Source organism: Crotalus tigris, unplaced genomic scaffold (genome assembly GCF_016545835.1).
Source record: "Crotalus tigris isolate CLP2741 ecotype Arizona unplaced genomic scaffold, ASM1654583v1 scf7180000017690.20705106771:4171800, whole genome shotgun sequence".
In the NCBI taxonomy this organism is placed as follows: domain Eukaryota; kingdom Metazoa; phylum Chordata; class Lepidosauria; order Squamata; family Viperidae; genus Crotalus; species Crotalus tigris.
The window spans coordinates 488301-511805 of NW_024096569.1; the positions used below are offsets into that span (position 1 = coordinate 488301).

The following is a 23505-nucleotide window of genomic DNA, read 5'->3' on the forward strand; positions in this document are numbered from 1 at the left end:
CTATTCTATTCTGTATTTTATTATTCTATTCTATTTTTATTCTATTCTATTCTGTATTTTATTATTCTATTCTATTCTTTATTCTATTCTATTCTGTATTTAATTATTCTATTCTTTATTCTATTCTATTCTATTCTATTCTGTATTTTATTATTCTGTTCTATTCTATTCTATTCTATTCTATTCTATTCTATTCTATTCTGTATTTTATTATTCTATTCTATTTTTATTCTATTCTATTCTGTATTTTATTATTCTATTCTATTCTTTATTCTATTCTATTCTGTATTTAATTATTCTATTCTTTATTCTATTCTATTCTATTCTGTATTTTATTATTCTGTTCTATTCTATTCTATTCTATTCTATTCTATTCTATTCTATTCATGACGATCAGAACAATTAACCAGTGGAACTCCTTGCCTCCAGAAGTTGTGTGTGCTCCATCACTGGAGGGTTTCAAGAAGAGATTGGACAACCATTTGTCCGGAATGGAGTAGGGTCTCCTGCCTGAACAGTTGGGTTGGACTAGATGACCTCCAGGGTCCGTTCCAGCTCGGTTTATTCTGTACTCTATTGTCGTCGCTCTCCAGAATCGACTTATTCCTGCAGCAAACCAGATGACTTGCCGAACTGACAGTGGTTACTTGATCTCGATCTAGTGGATCATGGAATCCTTCTAATGCATTTACATCCAGCACATACATCATGGTTGACTTTTGAGCAAAACAGTCCCTCTGAGCAAGGGAAGGCTTAACGCCAACATCCGCTAAGTTTGAGTTGAAGCAGGCAGGTCATCCTCGACTTACGACCAATGAGTTAAGCGACTGTTCAGAGTTATGACGGATCACCCCGAAAGCCGCTCGTGACCCCAGTTGTGTTCCAATGGCCGCACAACTCTGCAGCCGTGTGGCTTTGTCTCTTTGTGCAACTCATGGGCTGCCCATCTTGATGACATATTTTTGCTTGTTTCCAGCCCAAAAACGCCTTGATTTCCTTACCCGTGGCGTTCCCATAACAACCATGATGCCCTTTTAGTGACCGTCACAAAGAGGCGTGAAATTGAATCTGGTCCGATGCGTGTCTTGATTTATGACCGTCACATGGCCTACCATGGAAATTCTGGGCTCCGTTACAGTTGTAAGCTGAGTATCACGGTTCCGACAGATGAAACTCTTCGAAAGAACTTTGAGGTATTGTTGACCTTAAAGAATCTTTATTTTGAGGAGCATAACTTCGGCATAATCGGAGCCAAAAACTGAATTCCCCTCCCCTGGGCACATAGTGTCAAAGCACAATTCCCTCCTTCAATTAACAGTCATAAATCACATTCTCCAATTAGCTTGTCTCCAGCCCGCCAATTCCTATCAGCTCTGGTTACAATAACCTTGATTCTCACGCTAGGTTTAGTGTTGCTATGTCTAGCTGGACTCTCATTCACATCACCCCCCTCCCCGCATCATCTAACTCTAAAAGCAAGAGGAAAAAAGATGGCTGCATTCCCTCTGTTGTCAAGGCAAAAACATCCAAGGTTAGCAGCGTTGACACTGAGGGCTACCTCAGGCAGCTCCCCAAATGATGAGTTTGCGAAGCGGCATTGTCAGGTTTCGTTCCGTTTTATGACCTTTCCAGCCACCGTCACTAAGTGAATCGCTGCAGTTGTTAAGTGAGTCACGCGGTCGTTAAGTGAATCTGGCTCCCCCCTCCATGGACTTTGCTTATCGGAAGGTCGCAAAACAGGGATCGCGTGAGACACAGCCCTCCCAGAGACGCTGAGACTGTCATAAATACGAATTGGGGGCCGAGCGTACGAATTTTGATCACACGGCCATGGCAATGCCGCAACGGTTGTGAAAAAGGGTCAGAAGTCACTTCTTTAGTGTCGGCGTAACTTTGAACGGTCGCTAAACGAATGCTTGTAAGTCGAGGACTGGAGACAGAGCCAGGCCAATTCTGAGGATCAGGGGTCTTCCACCTTGGCCCTTTGATGACTTGTGGACTTCAACTCCCAGAATTCCTCAGCCAGCATGCCTGACTGAGTAATTCTGGGAGTTGAAGTCCACAAGTCATGAAAGGGCCAAGTTTGAAGACCCTTGCTCAAGATGGAAATGAAGGTCTTGAGTACAAACCAAGGGATCTTGTCAGCATCCAGTCCAAGCCGGGATCTGGTGATCCACTCCAGGGGCATCATCTGGGTCGCGGGGGGGGGGGGAGGCTGCCCGCTCCTTTAAATTTCCATTTCCATCTCGCAGACGAAGCCGTACTGCCGCGTGCAGTGGGCATCGTTCCAGCAGCCGTTGCTATGGAGATGGGCACAGTCCTCCCTACCGCTGTATCCGTGGTCATACCAATTGTCGGGCTGTTGGGGGCACCAGTCCCTGGGGCAGAGGGGAGAGAAGGGGGGAGGCCGTGAGTGCGGGGCTGGGGGTGCCCGCTTGCCCACCACAGTCTCGTGGGTTAAAATTTCCATGCCTTCCAATAAAACAACGCAGACACAAAGCAAAGCAAAGCAAAGCAAAGCAAAATATTAAAGTAAAATAAATAGGGGAGACAAGATAGCAGTGTTCCAGTATTTGGGGGGCTGCCACAAGAAGAGGGGGTCACGTTGTTCTCCAAAGCACCAGAGGGAAGGACGAGAAACAACGGTTGGAAACTGATCAAAGAGAGAAGCAACCTGGAATTAAGGAGAAACTTCCTGACAGGGAAGACAATTAACCAGTGGAACTGCTTGACACCAGAAATCATGGGTGCTCCATCACTGGAAGCTTTAAGAAGAGGCTAGAGACAGTCACTTGTCTGAGATGGTATAGGTCAGTGGTGGCGAACCTATGGCACGGGTGCCAGAGGCGGCACTCAGAGCCCTCTCTGTGGGCACGTGCGCTGTCGCCCCAGTCCTAGGCCTTTAACTGGGTTTTATAAAACCTTTTCGCTTTAGGCCTCCACCGCCGTGTGCAAAAAAAAAAAAAAGGTTCAATCAATCAGTCAATTTCAACTTCTCGTGGGAAAAAAAAAGATCTTGCAAAGTTGGAATTGATTGATTGAACTTTTTAGTCCCACCCAGTCTGCCGTTACCACTGCAGCCACGCCCACCCACTGGGCCACACCCACCCGGCATTCGACGATGCATAAGTGGGTTTTGGGTTGCAGTTTGGGCACTCGGTCTCTAAAAGGTTCGCCATCACTGGTATAGGTTCTCCTGCTTGAGCAAGGGGCTGGACTAGAAGACCTCCAGGGTCCCTTCCAGCTCTATTCTATTCTATCCAATTCTATTCTAATAAAATATAAAATAGTAAAATAGTAAAACAATAAACTATAAAATAAAATACTAAAATATAAAATAGTAAAATAAAATAAAAAATAAAATAAAATAAAAAATACTAAAATAAAATATAAAATAAAATAAAATAGTAAAATAAAATAAAATGTAAAATAAAATACTAAATAAAATAGTAAAATAAAATATAAAATAAATAAAATATAAAATAAAATATAAAATAAAATACTAAATAAAATAAAAATAGAATACAATAAAATAAAAAATAAAATAAAAAATACTAAAATAAAATATAAAATAAAATAAAATAGTAAAATAAAATAAAATGTAAAATAAATAAAATAAAATATAAAATAAAATACTAAATAAAATAGTAAAATAAAATATAAAATAAATAAAATATAAAATAAAATACTAAATAAAATAAAAATAGAATACAATAAAATAAAAAATAAAATAAAATACCTCAGCTTACAACACTTTATTTAGTGTCCATTCAAAGTTACAATGGCACTAAAAAAAAAGGACTTATGACCATTTCTCAACTTACGACCGTTTTCAGCATCTCCATGGTCACGGGATCAAAGGTCAGATTCTCTGCAACTGACCTGTATTTATGACGGTCACAGGGTCCCGGGCTCACATAATTAGGTGTTTAAAAGCCTAATTGTCCTCACTGTAATGGTCATCAAGCAATCCATCATAAGCTGAGGACTATCTTTACAGAACAATCTTTCAGCAAATTTAAGATGCCGGGCTTTCAACTCCCAGAATTCCTCAGCTGTGCCAAACCGGGGGTTGGTGCAGATGATCTCTAGAGTCTCTCCTGAGGCTGACTACCAATGGATAGTCAAAGGGGAACTCTGGGTGGGTGAGGGAAGGGAGAAAACCCCTCCAGTGGAACCTACCGTGTCACAACTGTGTAGGGTGAGCCGTCCACCCACTTCCAGCTGCCGTCGGCGTCCGTCAATCCGATCCACACGAAGTGAGGCTTGACACGCACTGCCACAAATTGCTGTCAGAAAAAAAAAAAAAGAATAGAGGAAGGTTGAGGCACCCCAGCACCCCAAAATCTTGGCCTGCCAATGTAGAAATGTCCATCCCAGCATATAATAAACTTGGAAAAAATATCTGGGCAGTGCAATAAATAGATAGAAACATCTATTTCAGCAACTTTAAGTGGAGTGGACTTCAACTCCCAGAATTCCTCAGAAAGCGAACTTGGCCCCTTTAAGGTTTGTGGACTTCAACTCCCAGAATTCCTCCGCCAGGAAACTTGGCCCATTTAAGAGTAATAGACTTCAATTCCCAGAATTCCTCAGCCAGCAAACTCTGTCTCTTTAAGACTTACTGGACTTCAAGTCCCAGAATTCCTCAGCCAGGAAATTCAGCCCCTTTAAGATTTGTGGACTTCAACTCCCAGAATTCCTCAGCCAGGAAACTTGGCCCATTTAAGAGTAATAGTCTTCAATTCCCAGAATTCCTCAGCCAGCAAACTCTGTCTCTTTAAGACTTACTGGACTTCAACTCCCAGAATCCCTCAGCCTGCAAACTTGGTCCCTTTAAGACTTGTGGACTTGCAACTCCTGGGGAATTCTGGGAGTTGAAGTCCACAAGTCTTAAAGGGCCCACGTTTGCTGGCTGAGGAATTCCGGAAGCCCACAAGTCTGAAAGGGGCCATGTTTGGTGACCCCTGTTCTACTCCAACTGCTTCCTGGGTCAAAACACCCCGGCAGGTAGAAAACTCGGCACCTACTTGCTCCTCGTAGGAGTTGATGATCACCAGGTGAGCATCGTGGTTTTCGCACTCGGCTTTGGCCTCTTCCCACGACTTCTGCTCTCGGCTTTCCCAGTAGCAGCTTTTCCGAAATGCGTTCCAGCTTCTGGGACAGCAAGCCTCCGTCCGGACTGGGTAGAAAGGAAGGAAACCAGCCAGGATGAACGGAAGGGAGAGCTTGAACGAGGCTGGACTACAGCGCCCATCGTGCTGAGCCGGCCTTGCCTCTCCTTCCTAGGGAGAAAAGCCCGTCATTCACCGAGAAGAGCTTTGCTGGGAATCGCCTGCTGCTATTTTGGAGGGAAGGGGGATACCTCTTTCATTTACAGGCAGTCCTCCACTTACGACCAACATTTCTGCCGTTCAGGGAGACATTTTTAGGGTTTGCCCCGTTTTACGACCTCCCTTGCCACCGTTGTTAAGTGAACCACAGCAGTTGTCCAGTTAGTACGCCGGTCGTTAACTGAATCTGGCTCCTTCCCCGTGGACTTGGCTTGTCAGCCGGTCGCAAAAGGGGATCACGTGACCCTGGGACGCTGCGGCCGTCGTAAATGCGAATCAATGGGCAAGGGTCCGGATTTTGATCACATGACCTGGAGGGGAGGGGGGGGGAGGCCACAATCCTGTGAGAAACGGCCGTGTCCCTTTTTTTTCCAGGGCTGCTCTGACTTCAAACGGTCGCTAAACGAAGAGCACTAAGTGGAGGACTGCCTGTATTATTATTAATTCTGTTGATAGGGCCGCCCAACCCGAACTCGGGACGCTGGCAGGCTGGCCCGGAGAATAAAAAAAACAAGAGAAAAACATCCGAAAAACATGTTTACGTGCAGAACCGGCTGGATCGGTCCAGCCGAAAACACCCTGCAGGAATTTGTTTTTTTCAGGTGCAAGGGGGAAAAAAAAAAAAAAAGGCAGCTGGCACCTTAAGATGTTTGCCCAGGACTACATAAACAATAAGGAGCTTCTCCCCAAAGGGGAACAGGAGGCCTCTTCCCATCCCTTTAGGATTAATTCTGGAATTCATGCCAGTGATGGAAGCCAGCCACCTCCGGGAAAGCCCTGGGCCAACCTTGCTGGGCACCAGGCGAAGAGATATTCCCATCATGCACTGGGCACGGGCATCCTCACCCCCACCTCAGCCCCCAGTCGGAGAGGGTAAAGCTAGCAAGGAGACCCATCAGAAGGAACCATAGACCAGGATCTGATTTGGCTAAGGGGAATGCTAAAAGGGGGGGGTCTCGGAGGTCGGGGGTCTTCCTGGACCAGCTAGGGAACATCCTCAGTGTTAGAATATGGGGGGGTGGGGAGAGGAAGGTGAGGAGGAGGAGGAGGAGAAGGACTGTGGGATCCTTGGTGCTCTCTGAGCTGGGTGGGTTTCATGGAGACGTTTAATGACCCAACTAGGGAACATCATCAATGCTAGAAGGGAGGAGGAGGAGGAGGAGGACGACGACGACTGATGGATCCTTGGTGCTCTCTGAGCTGGGTGGTTTTCTTGCAGACGTTTCATGACCCAACTAGGGAACATCATCAGTGCTAGAAGGGAGGAGGAGGAGGAGGAGGAGGAGGACTGGGGGGAGCTGCTCCTTCTGCCAGTCTGTGCCAAGCCTCCTTCTTGGCATGCCTGGGGCGTCTCCTGCCTGGCTGCCCACCTGCCCTCTCCCTCCGCACCTGTCCGGTTGAGCTTGAAATCCTGAAAGTCACAGTTGAGAGCGAGGTTATTTTTTCGTATCTCCTTCATGTAGTTGAGGAGGTGGACTCTGGCTATGAAAGAGAAAGAGAGAAAAAGAGAGAGAAAGAGAAAGAAAGAGAGAGTGAGGGAAAGACAGAAAAGAAAGAAAGAAAGGGAATAAAGGAAAGAGAAAGAAAAAAGGAAGGAAGGAAGGAAGGAAAGAAAGAAAGAAAGAAAGAAAGAAAGAAAGAAAGAAAGAAAGAAAGAAAGAAAGAAAAGGAGAGAACATATTTTAAATTCAAAGACAGATGAAATGTCACCCAGTTAGGAATCATTTCATAACTTATTCCAGGGGTGGCCAGCTTTTTATAATTGCTTTTCTATTTCTATTTTTATTGCATTGTTAGTCACCCAGAATCTCTCTGGATAGTGTGATACAAAACCAAACCAAACCAAACCAAACCAAAACAAACCAAAACAAACCAAAACAAACAAAACAAAACAAAACAATAATAAAATAAATAAAATAATAAAATAAAATAATAAAATAAATAAAATAAATAAAATAAAATAAATAATAAAATAAAATAATTAAAATAAAATAAAATAATAAAATAAAAAAAAATGAAATAAATAAAATAAAATAAAAATGAAATAAAACAAAATAATAATAAAATAAAATAATACAATAATAAAATAATAAAAAATAAATAAAATAAAATAAAACTTCTGACCAGCAAAGTCAATGGGGGGGGGGAAGCCAGACTCACTTAACAACTGTGGGATTCACTTAACAGCCACGGTGATTCGCTTAATAACTATGGGGAAAAAAAGTCGTAAAACGGGGGCCAAGTCAAATGTCTCGCTTAGCGACAGAAGTTGGGCGTCATAAGTCAAGGACTGCGTATCCTTGGGCCTTCACGGGTGGGTCTGGCCTTTCCCCCCTCACCTTCTGTGGTCTCCTGGGTCAGCTTCTTCAGTTTCCCTTCCAGCTCTGTGACTTTTGCGGTGGAGTCCTTGTCTGCAAAACACAGATTAAGGTCAGCCCTGCGAGGTAGTCCGTCCGGACTAGCCGCACAGCCAGGATTCCTGCATCTGTCTTCAATTCAAGGCCACGTTAAGAGCATCTGGCAGGAACGGAAAATACGCAGAGAGCCCTTGACTTAACAATACTTCATTTAGGGACCGTTCCAAGTTCAATGGCACTGAACAAAAGGGACTTGTGACCGTTTTCCACACTTACGACCGTGGGGGACATTAGAGCGGTGTTCCGGCATTTGAGGGGCTGCCCCAAAGAAAAGGGGCTCCACTTATTTTACAAAGCACTGGAAGGCAGGATAAGAAACAATGGATGGAAACTAACCAAGGAGAGAAGCAATCAGGAATGAAGGAGAAACTCCCGAACAGGGAGGACAGTTAACCAGTGGAACAGCTTGCCACCAGAAGTTGTGGGGGCTCCATCAGGGGAGGTTTTTAAGAAGAGATTGGACAATCATTTGTCTGAAATGGAATAGGGTTTCCTGCCTGAGCAAGGGGCTGGACTAGATGACCTCCAAGGTCCCTTCCAGCTTCTATTCTATTCTATTCTATTCTATTCTATTCTATTCTATATTTTATTATTCTATTCTATTCTGTATTTTATTATTCTATTCTATTCTATATTTTATTATTCTATTCTATTCTATTCTATTCCCATTTCATATATTCTATTCTATTCTATATTTTATTATTCTATTCTATTCTAATTTCATATTTTCTATTCTATTCTATTCTATTCTATTCTATTCTATTCTATTCTATTCTATTCTATTCTATTCTATTCTATTCCCATTTCATATTTTCTATTCTATTCTATTCTATTCTATTCTATTCTATTCTATTCTATTCTATTCTATTCTATATTTTATTATTCTATTCTATTCTATTCTACTATTCTATTCTGTATTTTATTATTCTATTCTATTCTAATTTCATATTTTCTATTCTATTCTATTATTCTATTATGTTCTATATTCTATATTCGATTCTATTCTATTCCCATTTCATATTTTCTATTCTATTCTATTTATTCTATATTCTATATTCTATTCTATTCTATTCTATTCTATTCTATTCTATTCCCATTTCATATATTCTATTCTATTCTATTCTATTCTATTCTATTCTATTCTATTCTATTCTATTCTATTCTATTCTTTTCTTTTCTTTTCTATTCTATTCTATTCTATTCTATTTTATATTTTATTATTCTATTCTATTCCATTCCATTCTATTCTATTTCTTATTCTATTCTATTCCCATTTCATATTTTCTATTCTATTCTATTTATTCTATATTCTATATTCTATATTCTATATTCTATATTCTATTCTATTCTATTCTATTCTATTCTAGTTTAGTCTAGTCTAGTCTAGTCTAGTCTAGTCTAGTCTAGTCTAGTCCCTTCCACCTCTATTCTGATTGAAGGTTACAAATGTTTGTCTCAGAATCTGCAATCAAAACCAGCCGAACTGAGTTTTCGCTTCTGCTCAAGTCTGCAAGGTTTATACCTTTGTCCTGAAGATTCATGAACTGCTTCCCAATTGTTTGACTGAAACTGTTTAGGCTGTCCTGGGTCTCCTTCAATTCCGCGTTGTAAAAATGTCCTGGGAGGCAATAAGAGGAAAAGAAAAACAGTTGAGGAAGAGAAGTGTCTCATTTTGCCCCGTTGGGGATCGCCTGGTGGTCACCGCTCCGCTCGGCTTTTGATGTGCTCAGACCCTGGGCCTAGGAGACCCTGTTTTCTGGCACTGTCATATAGCAACTCGCTCACCTTTGACTCCAAAGACCATGACGGTGATGGTGAGGATGAAGCTGAGTCCCAGCAGGATTAGAATCAGGCGCCGGCTAGGGAAAAGACGTCGGACCCACGTCCGGCTTTGGGGGAGCTTCGGAGGAGCTAAGAAAAGAGGATCCAAAGATTGGTTTCTTTCCCAAACCTTAATAATTAGGATTATTTGCTGCAAGGAATATCTAAACAAAACTTTAAATTGGGCGGACTTCAACTCCCAGAATTCCCCAGCCAGCCGTGCTGACAGGGGAATTCTGGGAGTTGAAGTCCACAGCCCTTAAAATTGCCAAGATTGAGAAACCGTAGACCGGGGGGGTCTTCAAACTTGGCCCTTTGATGACTGGTGGACTTCAACTCCCAGAATTCCTCAGCCAGACAATCGTTTGTCTGAATGGAATAGGGTTTCCTGCCTGAGCAGGGGGTTGGACTAGATGACCTCCACGGTCCGAAATGGTATAGGGTTTCCTGCCTGAGCAGGGGGTTGGACTAGATGACCTCCACGGTCCGAAATGATTTAGGGTTTCCTGCCTGAGCAGGGGGTTGGACTAGATGACCTCCAATGTCCCTTCCAACTTTATTATTATTATTATTATTATTATTATTATTATTATTATTATTATTATTATTATTGGTTCTATTGCTATTTCTCAAGCTTGGCCATTTTTCGTGGTCTGGACATCGACTCCCAGAATTCCCCAGCCAGTGAGGCTATTTTAAAGGTGCTAAGCTTGCGAAACCCTGGTGAATAAAGGAAGGAGGCAGGTCAGAGAGAAGTAGAACAGGTCAGAGGGAAAAACAGTAACTGGAAGGACAGGAGTAGGACAGAAACAGGAATTGGGGCACAATTTGCAGCTAATAAGGGACAGGAAGCATCTGAATGACTAAACTCCTAGCCATTCCAGAGGCACCCTATAATTAAACGTGTAGTAAAGCTGCCTCTACATTTGTTCACCCTACTTACTAACTAGGGAATCCCTGTTTAGCCACAATTAGCTGGAAGGGCTCCTGTACTTTAATTAAGAGGCTTCCGCTCCTTTGCTTCGGTCCCTTTTCCAGCATCCTAATGAAGGGACAGTTTTTAATTGCTGCCAGGGCTTATAAGATTGGAAGCTGTTTTGTGTTTATTTTCAAAAATTCAGAGAAGGGCAGCTAAGATGATCCAAGGCCTGGAGATTAAAATATATGAAGAATGGCTGCGGGACTTGGAAAAGAAGAAATAGGGGAGACAGGATAGCAGCGTTCCAGTATCTGAGGGGCTGCCCCAAAGAAGAGGAGGGGGTCACGTTATTCTCCAAAGCACCAGAGGGAACGATGAGAAACAACAGATGGAAACTGAACAAAGAGAGAAGCAACCTGGAATTAAGGAGAAACTTCCTGACAGGGAGGACAATTAATCAGTGGAACAGCTTGCCACCAGAAGTCGTGGGCACTCCATCACTGGAGGTTTTTTAAAAAAGGCTGGCATAGTCACTTGTCTGAGATGGTATAGGTTCTCCTGCTTGAGCAGGGGGCTGGACTAGAAGACCTCCAAGGTCCCTTCCAACTCTATTCTATTCTATTCTATTCTATTCTATTCTATATTTTATTATTCTATTCTATTCTATTCTATTCTATTCTATATTTTATTATTCTATTCTATTCTATTCTATTCTATTCTATTCTATATTTTATTATTCTATTCTATTCTATTCTATTCTATATTTTATTATTCTATTCTATTTTCTATTCTATTCTATATTTTATTCTATTCTATATTTTATTCTATTTTATATTTTATTATTCTATTCTATTTTCTATTCTATTTTCTGTTCGATTCTATTCTATTCTATTCTATTCTATTCTATTCTATTCTATTCCATTCCATTCCATTCCATTCCATTCCATTCCATTCTATTCTATTCTATTCTATTCTATTCTGTTCTGTTCTATTCTATTCTGTTCTATATTTTATTATTCTATTCTATTTTCTATTCTGTTTTCTATTCTATTCTATTTTCTATTCTTTCTATTCTATTTTCTATTCTATTCTATATTTTATTCTATTCTATATTTTATTCTATTTTATATTTTATTATTCTATTCTATTTTCTATTTTATTCTATTCTATTCTATATTTTATTCTATTCTATTATTATTCTATTATTATTCTGTTCTGTTCCATTTGCGAGAATGCTTTTGAAAACAGGGGGAGGCCACGCAATGCCACAAAAAACCCACAAAGCTTGGCATTTAACAACATCCTGCAAGTTGTCTACATACAACAGCGGTCCCCCATCTTTGCGGCTTGGCAGCCTGGCCTGGGGAAGGGGTGGGGTGAAAGGGAAACTGGGCCATGTGAGCAGCGGGACGTTGCGCACACACATGTGCACTAAAGCCCGATTCGCACGAAGGGCAGGCCGGCACGTGCACACCCACGCACACCGCGGCTTGACTGCAAGTTGAGTGGCGCGCGCGTGGGCGTGCAAAGTGGCCTGCCCGTTGTGTGAATCGAGCTCTGTGTGTGTGTGTGTGTTGTGTGTGTGTGTGTGCCGGTGCATTGCTTGCACGGCCCGGTTGCAAATAGGCCACGTCTCCCCCCTCCAAGTGGGCCACAGCCCGGCGATTGGGGACCTCTGGTCTACAAGGGGCGGGGGAACCCCAGATGGGAGCATAGCTGAAAAGAGACGGATAATTTCAAATTGCTCACTATGTTCCTCTTTATGACCCTCGTCTCTCACTCGTGACCTTTCCAGAATTGGGGAACGGGGCCATAATGGAGCCCCCCCCCGCCCAAGGAAGAGCCACAAATAAGCCTTCATCTGTGGCGCTCCCTTGGGTGGGGGGCATGGTTCGGGGGCTCGGGAAAGACTTGCGAGAATCTGGCAAGGCGCAGCCCATCGGAATGATGCTCACCTTTTATCCTGGGTGGGTCCTCGCTTTCGGGGTCAAACGTCATGGAGAGATCCTGGTAATCTCGGATCATCTTGAGACCCGTCCCCAAACACCTGGAAACACAACAGCCGAGTCAGGGGAGCACGGAGGCGCTGAGTTCACAGAGCGTCCGTCCGCCTGGCTTTATTTTTCAGGCGCTGCTTCGGAACCCAGGGTGCCCCGGTGGCCTCTGAGCTGGGATGCTTTCTCGCAGGGGCTTCTGGCATGGATGATGTTGCCTAGATGGGTCAGGAAATGTCTGCAAGAACACAACCAGGATTGGAAAGCACCAAGGACCCAGAGGAGTCCTCCTCCTCCCCCTCCTCCCCCCTCCTAGCACTGATGATGTTCCCTACTTGGGTCATGAAACGTCTGCAAGGAAACCACCCAGCTCAGAGAGCACCAAGGACCATGGGGTCCTTCCTTCCTTCCTTCCTTCCTTCCTTCCTTCCTTCCTTCCTTCCTTCCTTCCTTCCTTCCTTCCTTCCTTCCTTCCTTCCTTCCTTCCTTCCTTCCTTCCTTCCTTCCTCCTCCTCCTCCCTTCTAGCACTGATGATGTTCCCTAGTTGGGTCACAAAATGCCTGCAAGAAAACCACCCAGCTCAGAGAGCACCAAGGACCCCCCCCCGTCCTTCTCCTCCTCCTCCTCCCCGCTCCTCTGCCTCCTTCTCCTCTTCCCCCTCCTTCTCCTCCCTTCTAGCAGTGATGCTGTTCCGTAGTTGGGTCAGGAGATGTCTGCAAGGAAACCTCCAACTTCAGAGAGCACCAGGGACCCCACAATCCTTCCTTCCTTCCTTCCTTCCTTCCTTCCTTCCTTCCTTTCTTCTAGCACTGATGACGTTCCCTGGTTGGGTCATGAGACGTCTGCAAGGAAACCACCCAGCTCAGAGACCAGCAGGGACCCCACAGTCTTCCTTCCTTCCTTCCTTCCTTCCTTCCTTCCTTCCTTCCTTCCTTCCTTCCTTCCTTCCTTCCTTCCTTCCTTCCTTCCTTCCTTCCTTCCTTCTCCTTCCTTCCTCCTCCTCCTCCTCCTCTCTAAGAAGAGACTCGACAGGCCCTTCTCTGAAATGGAACAGGCTTTCCTGCCTGAGCAGGGGGTTGGACTAGATGACCTCCAAGGTCCCTTCCAACTCTGTCACTCTTTGTTACTCTGTGTTATTCTGTGTTATTCCATTGCTCCTGTCAGGTCTTCCATCCTCCCCTTAGATCCCAGGGATGAACAACTCAGAAAGTGTCTTTGGGGAACCTTCTACACAACCTCTGAAGGTCCCGCTGAGTTCCCCCCCCCCCGCCAAACATTTCTCGCCCTTTCCACAAACCCTGATTTGTTTTGGGCCGGAAAAACAGGCCGTCTCCAAAGTGCTTTTAAAGGAGAGATTGCAACCCCCCCTGCCCTGGTTAAGGCAAGTAAAATTCTAATTTTAAGAGGAGAGGAGATTTTTTCTCTCCCACTTTGGCCTGCTCCTTCTCCGTCCCTGGACCCTCCCATTCTAAGCGACGGTCCCTTGCTGCGCCGAAGGGGAAACTGAGGCAGCTCCCCGGTGCTGGCAAGCCCCCAAAAGAGCCAATATGGCTTCTTCCCCGGAAGAGAAGGGCAGCGGCCGCAGAGGTGACTCCCAAACTCGCTGCATTTGTCACGGGTGACACAGCCGGTGTCCTTTCTATTGGAGTGTTTTTTTCCCTAAATGGCCGCGTTCCCCCCCTCAAAGCCCCCCCCCAAATTCTCACGCAAATGACAGACAATGTTCATGGATTCCTATAATCGGAGAGGTCCTTGGTGTTCTCTGAGGTTGGGGGGTTTCTTGCAGACGTTTCATGAGATAAACTAAGTAACATAATCAGTGCAAGTGGACCCCCCCCCCAAGCTCAGAGAGCACCAAGGACCCCCACAGTCCTCCTCCTCCTCCTCCTCCTCCCTTCTAGCACCAATGACGTTCCCTAGTTGGGTCATGAAACGTCTGCAAGAAAACCCCCCAGCTCAGAGACCCACAAGGACCCCGGGGTCTGTCCTCCCTCCCTCCCTTCCTTCCTTCCTTCCTTTCTGCACTGATGATGTTCCCTGGTTGGGTCATGAAACATCTGCAAGGAGACCACCAAGCTCAGAGAACACCAAGGACCCCACAGTCTTCCTTCCTTCCTTCCTTCCTTCCTTCCTTCCTTCCTTCCTTCCTTCCTTCCTTCCTTCCTTCCTTCCTTCCTTCCTTCCTTCCTTCCTTCTAGCACCGATGATGTTCCCTAGTTGGGTCATGAAACGTCTGCAAGAAAACCCCCCAGCTCAGAGACCCACAAGGACCCCGGGGTCTGTCCTCCCTCCCTCCCTCCCTCCCTCCCTCCTCCTTCCTTCTTCCTTCCTTCCTTCCTTCCTTCCTTCCTTCCTTCCTTCTTCCTACATTCCTTCCTTCCAGCACTGATGATGCTCCCTAGTTGGGTCATGAAACATCTGCAAGAAAACCCCCAGCTCAGAGACCCACAAGGACCCCGGGGTCTGTCTCCTCCCTCCCTCCCTCCCTCCCTCCCTCCCTCCCTCCCTTCCTTCCTTCCTTCCTTCCTTCCTTCCTTCCTTCCTTCCTTCCAGCACTGATGATGCTCCCTAGTTGGGTCATGAAACGTCTGCAAGGAAACCACCAAGCTCAGAGAACACCAAGGACCCCACAGTCTTCCTTCCTTCCTTCCTTCCTCCTCCTCCTCCTCCTCCTTTCTGCCACTGATGACGTTCCCTACTTGGATCATGAGACGTCTGCAAGAAAACAAGCAAACGCAGAGAGCACCAAGGACCCCACAGTGGTCATTCTCCTCCTCCTCCTCCTCTTCCTCCTCCTCCTCCTCCTCCTCCTTGTAAACTCCCTTTCCTCTTGGCCTTGATGATATCCCCTACTTGGATCATGCAACGTCTTCAAGAAAACCACCAAGCTCCGAGCGCGCCAAGGACCCCCACATTGGAACCCTGAGCTGCAGATATTCCCCTTTAATCTTTTCACCTTTAATCTCCTATAATCTTTTTTAAAATTTTTCAAAAGTTTTACAAATAAGAATCCACCCTCCCCTCCCCAACCACCCCACCCACCCCCCCCCCGACTTCCCAGAACTGAATATAGGATTATTTAAGAAATATTTTAAAAATAACATTTGCAATTTATAAAATAATTAGTAATAATAATAATCACAGTAATAATATATATAATAATAATATGCATAACATAAACTTTAAAATGAATAATTGAGAATCTCCTATAATCTTGTTTTGCCTCGGAAGCCCCCCCTCCCCAGTTCTTCTGGCCTGGCCCTGCTTTCCTTGGAGGAAGACCCCCACCCTGGCTTGCTAGTCCAAGGCCAAGCCCCCCCTCCCTCTCCCCCAAAACAAACCCCGAGAGAAATGGGTCCAACCTGCAGTGGGGGACGAGGCTAGTCCTGGTTGAGGTTCCAAAGGGGCCCCCGGTCTTCTTCGGCCCAGGCTTTCCCTTTTTCCTCTGTTGATCTTTGCACTGTCAATACGTCCTTCCTGCCCGACGTTTCAAGGTTTGCCAAAGTTTGCTAAAAGAGAAGCGGCCAGCTGGGTCTGGCCTGAGCCTCTTATACTGGCGCCCAACGCTCAGCCCCTCCCTCGGCTCTGTGCCCCCCCCCCACTTTCAGGAGAGCATTTCCACAAAGAGAGGAACTGAAAGGAACCCTCCAAAATGTCACACAGAGGCAAATTTCAGAGACCGGGCAGAATAGAATAGGACAGTGTTTCCCAAACTTGACAATTTTAAGGCATGAGGACTTCAACTCCCAGAATTCCACAGCCAGCAACGCTGGCTGTGGAATTCTGGGAGTTGAAGTCCACATGCCTTAAAATTGTCAAGTTTGGGAAACACTGGAATAGGATATAATATATCAGGAGGGCAGGGCTAGATGAATCAAAAGTTGGAATTCAAATTGCCGGGAGAAATACCAACAACCATTAGATGGTACCCCAGTGCTCCAGGATCTTTGAAAAATACACACCTGCCAGTTCCTTGAGAACCTTGGGGTGTAATCCCTCTGGTCCTGGTGATTTGAACTCGTCTAGGTTGGACAGGTGCTCACTTAACCATTTTCTTGCCTATCTTAATTTGTGTTTCTGTTCTGTTTTTTACGGCACTGTTTTTGACAGGTTGGTCTGTTTTTTTCCCTTTGTGTAAAGACAGATGCAAAAAAACCCGAGTTAAATAGTTCTGCTTTCTCCCTGTTGCTTGTCACCTTCTTGCCACTTTCACCCACTAATGGACCAATCGTTTCCTTAACATTTTTCTTGTTTTTTTACACGTTGAAAGCAGCTTTTTGTTGTTGTTGTTATTTTTGACTTTGGTCGCAAGCCTTAGTTCATTTTGAGCCTTGGCTTTCCTCACTTCATCTTTGCAGGCTTGGGCTATTTGCTGATAGTCTGCTTTAGTTATGTGCCCCTCTTCCCACTTTTTATACTTGTCCTTTTTATCTTTCAATTGATCAGAGAGTTCTTTATGCAGTCATGCTGGTTTTTTTTGTTGTTGTTATTTTTCTTCTTTGTTGGTATTGTGCTAGACTGGGCTTTTAGAATCTCACTTTTTAAAATTTCCCAAGCTTCTTGGGTTGTTTTCCCCTTGAGGATTCTCATCCATGGAATCCTTCCCAAGCTCTCTCTAAGTTTATTGAAACTAGCTCTCTTGAAGTCCAAGACTCTAGTTTGACTCTGTTCTATTGCTTGTGCTTCCATAATGTTGAATTCCAATATTGCATGATCAATTCCCCCCAAGGTTCCAGTGGCTTCAATACCTTCTATTATTTCATCTAGTGAGGATTAGATCCAATATGGCTAATCCCCTAGTTCCCTTCTCTACTTTTTGGGAGACAAAGTTGTCTGCTAGGTTTGCCAGGAACCTGTTTGATCTTCCACTTGGTGCAGAGTTTGTCTCCCAGTTGATGTCCGGGTAGTTAAAGTCCCCCATTACTATTGTGATGTGCTTCCTACATACCTTAGTTAGCTGACTAGCAAAAAGTTCATCTATTTCCTCTGTTTGGTTGGGTGGCCTATAGTATACACCTACGGCAATGTCATTTTCCCCCCTTTTATATTGACCCAAATGCATTCAATTCAGTTTTAAAGGTTGTTGTATCTGAAATCCAACGTAACTTTCTTTGAGCACACCAAACGCTGTGCCTTTTCTTCCCGGGCTGAGCGTGGACCACGTGACCATCTCGGTTTGTAACGGGGAGCTACCACGATCTGCAAATTTGCTGACGAAAAAGTTCTAGGCTTTCCTGGAACTTGGTCAGCAGATGTTGAACTTCAGCAGCGTGACGGTTGGAAGAAGGAACTCCTTCAACTGCGGGGTGGAACTTTCTTCAGGAGAACTTTCCACCCACATGTGGCCTCGTTGACACTTGTTGTGCTACGTCAGAGTTCTGCAAAGTTGGCCACTGGTGGACTTGACTTCCTAGAATACCCCAGCCAAGATGGAACCACGACGCCTTGGTAAGGCCACCTGTGGAATACAGCATCCGGTGTATACTTAGAGAGCAAGCAACTAAATTTCATTTTTAATGTGTGCCATTATGTCCACAGTAAAAAATGATAATAAAGGTCTATCTATCTATCTATCTATCTATCTATCTATCTATCTATCTATCTATCTATCCATCTATCCATCTACCTATCATCTATCTATCTTTCTTTCTATCTATCTCTATCTATCTATCTCTATCTATCATCTATCTTTCATCTACCTATCTAATCAATCTATCTATCTATCTATCTATCTATCTATCATATATCTATCCATCCATCCATCCATCCATATCTATCTATCTATCTATTTATTTATCTATCTATCTATCTATCTATCTATCTATCTATCTATCTATCCTCTAGGTATCTATCTATCTATCTATCTATCTATCTATCTATCTATCTATCTATCTATCTATCTATCTATCCATCCAACCAACCAACCATCCATATCTATATATCTATATCTATATCCATATCCATATCTATCTATCTATCTATCTATCTATCTATCTATCTATCTATCTATCTATCATCTAGGTATCTTTCTATCTATCTATCTATCTATCTATCTATCTATCTATCTATCTATCTATCCATTCATCCAACCATCCATATCTATCTATCTATCTATCTATCTATCTATCTATCTATCTATCTATCTATCTATCTATCTATCATCTAGGTATCTTTCTATCTATATCTATCTATCTATCTATCTATCTATCTATCTATCTATCTATCTATCTATCTATCTATCTATCTATCTCTATCTTATCTATCCATTCATCCAACCATCCATATCTATCTATCTATCTATCTATCTATCTATCTATCTATCTATCTATCTATCTATCTATCTATCCATCCATCCAACCATCCATATCTATCTACTTATCTACCTACCTACCTGCCTGCCTGCCTACCTACCTATAGATAGAATCCACGTCCTAAAAGGGCCAAGTTTGAAGACCCCTGACCTATACTATCCCTGTGCATCTGTTTTTTTCTTTGCTTTTCTCCACCCTGAAACTCATTTTGTTGGACGGGGCCCCTTCTTCAAGTCTGTCCAGATGTTTTTGGATCCTGAATTTGTCTTCTGGGGTGTTGGCTACTCCTGCCAGTTTGGTGTCACTTGCAAATTTGACGAGTTCCCCTTCAATTCCCTCATCTGAGTCATTGATGAAGATATTTGGAGAGTTTACTCGGCCTAAGACGGGGCCTTGTGGTACCCCACTGCTTACTTCCCTCCGTGCGGATGTGGTGCCGTTGAGGACTATGCGTTGAGTACGGTTTGTCAGCCAGTTGCAAACTCATCTGGTGGTCTACCTCACATTTTTCTAACTTACCAAGAAGTAAACTGTGGTCTACTTTGTTGAACGCCTTGCTGAAGTTCAAGAAAATTAGGCCCACTGCATTTCGCCAGTCCACTCCAGACAGTCCACTCCAGACTTACAACAGTTCATTTAGCGACCGTTTAAAGTTACGACGGCACTGAAAAATGGGACTTATCACCGTTTTTCACACTTAATGACCATTACTGCACCCCTCCAGTCAAAATTCAGACGTTTTGGCAACTGACTCACATTTACGACAGACGCCGCGCCCCTGGGTGGGGGGTGTCACGTGATCCTCCTTTTGCCAACTTCTGACCAGCAAAGTCAAGGGGATTAAGCCAGACTCACTTAACAATGGGATTACTAACTTAAACACTGCAGTGATTCCCTTAATGACCGTGGCATCCTGGTCATAAAATGGGGGCAAACTTCAGTTAAGATCTGTCTGGCTTAGCAACTAACCTTTTGGGCTCAATTTTGGTTGTACGTTGAGGACTACCTGCCATTGAGTCAAATCACCAGCCACAAAATTGCGGCGGCAGATAAAACGGAATTTGTGTGCCCGGAAACTTGCAAAATTAACACACTACCCCTTTCCCAGTTACGGTTATGTAAAGCGCGAACTTTCTCTTTTTCTTCCAAGCAACCTCACCAATAAACACATTTATATTTATATTAATAACCCTGCGGGGTTTCACTTCCTTCTCATTTGCTTGAAAATGCTTTCTTTTGCTCTTCATTTTTTTTTTTTCTAAGGGTTTGCCTTAAAATATTTTCTCGGGAACTCGGAATTATTATTTATTTTTTTTTGCCTGTTTGCAACTTTTTCTTTGCCCTGTATTGACAGGACTGAGTTGCCCGAGCAAATTAACAGCGGGGTAATTCGATTTCAAACGAAAGACAGTTTTATAACTGTTGCGTCCTTGGCGGGAAAACAGACACGAGAAGCAGCTGGAGTTCTCAGTTTCTTTTATTCAGCGTTCAGCTTACAGGAAGATGGCTTCAGCCTCGCCCAAACGCCTCGCAGCCTCTTATATAGGCAACTCCCGGTAAATGGGTTACTTTTCCCGTGCCAGCACCCGCGCATGCGCACGGCGCTGGCGACAGCCTGTCTGGTCCCGGGCAGCTTTGCACCTGCCCGGGACTGCCTGCAAACGCCCGAGCCGTTTGCAAAGGCTCGGGACATAACAATAACGGTAAGTTCCTTTGGAGTTCACCCACTTTGGTTATCCAGGCCGAGAAGGCAGAAATCTTTTGCTTTATCGCTCTCTTGGGGACTGCCGGATTCCTGCGAACACGTCAGCAAAAATAAAGTTATAAATTTAATAAAGTTATAAGTTTAATAGTAGCAACTGTGCGAGGGACCTCGGAGTCCTAGTGGACAATCACTTAGATATGAGCCAGCCGTGTGCTGCAGCTGCCAAAAAGGCCAACACAGTGCTGGGCTGCATTAACAGAGGGATAGAATCAAGATCAGGTGAAGGGTTAATACCACTTTACAAGGCCTTGGGAAGGCCACACTTGGAATACTGCATCCAGTTTTGGTCACCGCGATGTAAAAAAGAAGTTGAGACTCTAGAAAGAGTACAGAGAAGAGCTACAGAGATGATTAGGGGACTGGAGGCTAAAGCATATAAGGAAAGGCTGTTGGAATTGGGTGTGTCTAGTTCAGCAGTTCTCAACGTTTGTGTGACGGCGACCCCCATCACACAAACGTTATGCGCATGCGCGGCACGCATGCACGGCACGCCCCTATGCGCAGCGCGCATGCGCGGCACCACCCCCGGAGGGGACAAAATGGCGGATCGCCGCCTTTGGCGACCCCCGAAAAGTGGTCGATCGACCCCAAATGGGGTCGCGACCCATAGGTTGAGAACCGCTGGTCTAGTTTAACGAAGAGAAGGATGAGGGGGGACAGGATAGCTGTGTTCCAATATCTCAGGGGCTGCCCCAAAGAAGAGGGAATCAAGCCATTCTCCAAAGCACCTGAAGGCAGGACAAGAAGCAACGGATGGAAACTGATCAAGGAGAGAAGCAACCTAAAACTAAGGAGAAACTTCCTGACAGAGAACAATTAACCAGTGGAACAACCTGCCTCCAGAAATGGTGTATGCTCCAACACTGGAGGTTTTTAAGAAGAAACTGGACAGCCATTTGTCCAAAATGGTATAGGGTCACCTGCCTGAGCAGGGGGTTGGACTAGATGACCTTCAAGGTCCCTTCCAACTTTATTATATTATTATTATCGATCATCGCACAGTCAGCCAGATGTTCAGACTGGATTTGGCATTTTGTCTACCTATCGAGTCCTTACCCAGGACCTGGGATAGGCAGATGTGGATGTTTGATGGTATTACAGATATCGTCGCAGGATGGAAGCAGTTCCTAGTAAGGCTGCCTTTGCAATTGACTAATAGCGAATTTGTCAGTGCCAATGGTGTTCAAGTGGCGCTCCAGTTGTTTTGGGATTGCACCCAAGGAGCCTATGACTATTGGTACTACCCTTGCTTGCTTTTGCCACAGTCTTTCTATTTCTATTTGTAGGTCTTTGTATTTTGTTATCTTCTCCAGTTCTTTCTCTTCTATTCTGCTGTCTCCAGGCACTGCCACATCCACTATCCAGACTTTTTTGTCTTTCTTATCGACAATTGTTAAGTCTGGGGTGTTATGTTGCAGGTGCTTGTCTGTTTGAATTCTGAAGTCCCAGAGCAGTTTAATTTTATCATTTTCTATGACTTTCTCTATTTTATGATCCCACCAGTTTTTGCTTACAGGCAAATGATATTTTTTGCAGATCTTCCAATGCACCATTGTTGCTACTTTGTCATGCCGCTGCTTGTAATCAGTCTGTGCAATCTTCTTGCAACAGCTTACCAAGTGGTCCACTGTTTCTTCAGCTTCTTTGCATAGGCGGCACTTACTGTCTGTTGCTGTTTCTCAATTTTGACTTTGTATGCATTTGTCCTTAAGGCTTGGTCTTGTGCAGCCAGAATTAGTCCCTCGGTCTCTTTCTTCAATTTTCCTGCTCTTAGCCATTGCCAGGTTTTATTATTATCTGCTTTCCCAGCTATTTTTTTCATGTATTGGCCATGTAGTGCTTTGTCTTCCCATGCCTCTATTCTGTTCTTCATTTGGTCTTTCTTGTAGGCCAGTTTGGTCTCTCCAGTAGTTAGTAAGCCTTCCTGATATACTAATTTCAGTGCATCTTCATCATTGTTCTTCAGATATTCTTCCAAAGCCATTTTTTCTTCTTCAACCATCTGATGTACTTGTAGCATTCCACGCCCACCTATTTGCCTTGGTAGATAAAGTCTATCAATGTCACTGCGTGGATGAAGGGCATGATTCATTGTCATTATTTTTCTGGTCTGCCTATCCATTGCTTTTAGTTCTGCTTGAGTCCAGTCCACTATTCCAGCTGTGTACCTAATGACTGGGATTGCCCAGGTGTTGATTGCCTTTATGGTATTTCCTCCATTGAGTTTGGATTTTAAGATCTTCTTCACTCTCTTGATGTATTCACCTCTAATCTTTTTCTTGACTTCAGTGTGCTTGATGTTGTCAGCTTGAAGGATACCCAAGTATTTGTAGTACTCTTCCTCATCCAGACTCTTAATGTTATTTTCGTGGGGCATCTTGATTCCTTCAGTTTTCATTATTTTTCCTTGTTTGATAGTAAGTGTGGCACATTTGTCCAAGCCAAACTCCATTACAATATCTTGGCTATATATACGGACAGTGTTGAGCAGCGATTCTATTTCAGATGATGTTTTTCCATACAGCTTCAGATCATCCATATAAAGGAGGTGGGATAGTCTGGCAGATGTTTTTGATGTTTGATAGCCATGTCCTGAGTTATTCAGTATTGTTGACAGAGGAAACAGTGCAATAACAAATAGTAATGGTGATAATGAATCTCCTTGAAATATTCCTCTCTTGATATTAACCTCTCCCAGCTCTCACCATTGATCTGCAACTGTGTCTTCCATTGTGCCATCGATCTTTGCACAAATTTTCTGATGTTTCTACTGACTCCTGTTATTTCTAGGCACTTTATTATCCAATCATGTGGCAGAGAGTCAAATGCCTTTTTGTAGTCAATCCATGCCACATTCAGGTTGGTCTTCCTTCTCTTGCAGTTTTCCAAGATCATTTTGTCTATTAGGAGTTGATCTTTTGTTCCTCTGCTGTTGGGGCGGTTT

At 43.9% G+C, this 23505-nt stretch overlaps 1 protein-coding gene across 1 annotated transcript; it reads right to left on the reverse strand.

Moving 5' to 3' along the window:
* Positions 1–1196: 1196 nt before the first annotated feature.
* On the reverse strand, positions 1197–15988 carry ASGR1 (asialoglycoprotein receptor 1). The gene is made up of 9 exons (XM_039337886.1): positions 15848–15988; positions 12446–12537; positions 9536–9661; positions 9273–9368; positions 7673–7744; positions 6723–6815; positions 5031–5182; positions 4183–4289; positions 1197–2378 (listed from the first exon to the last, which is right to left on the reverse strand). The coding sequence occupies exons 2-9, from the start codon at positions 12513–12515 to the stop codon at positions 2228–2230; spliced, it is 867 nt and encodes a 288-aa protein (XP_039193820.1). The 5' UTR covers positions 12516–12537; positions 15848–15988; the 3' UTR covers positions 1197–2227.
* Positions 15989–23505: the final 7517 nt, after the last annotated feature.

Excerpts from the sequence above, each read along its gene's own strand:
- ASGR1 (XM_039337886.1), bottom strand. The coding sequence starts at position 12,515 with ATGATCCGAGATTACCAGGATCTCTCCATGACGTTTGACCCCGAAAGC. Across the intron at positions 9,369-9,535 it reads CATGGTCTTTGGAGTCAAAG|GACATTTTTACAACGCGGAA; the intron begins GTGAGCGAGTTG and ends ATTGCCTCCCAG. Across the intron at positions 2,379-4,182 it reads CCCTACACAGTTGTGACACG|GGACTGGTGCCCCCAACAGC; the intron begins GTAGGTTCCACT and ends CCTCTGCCCCAG.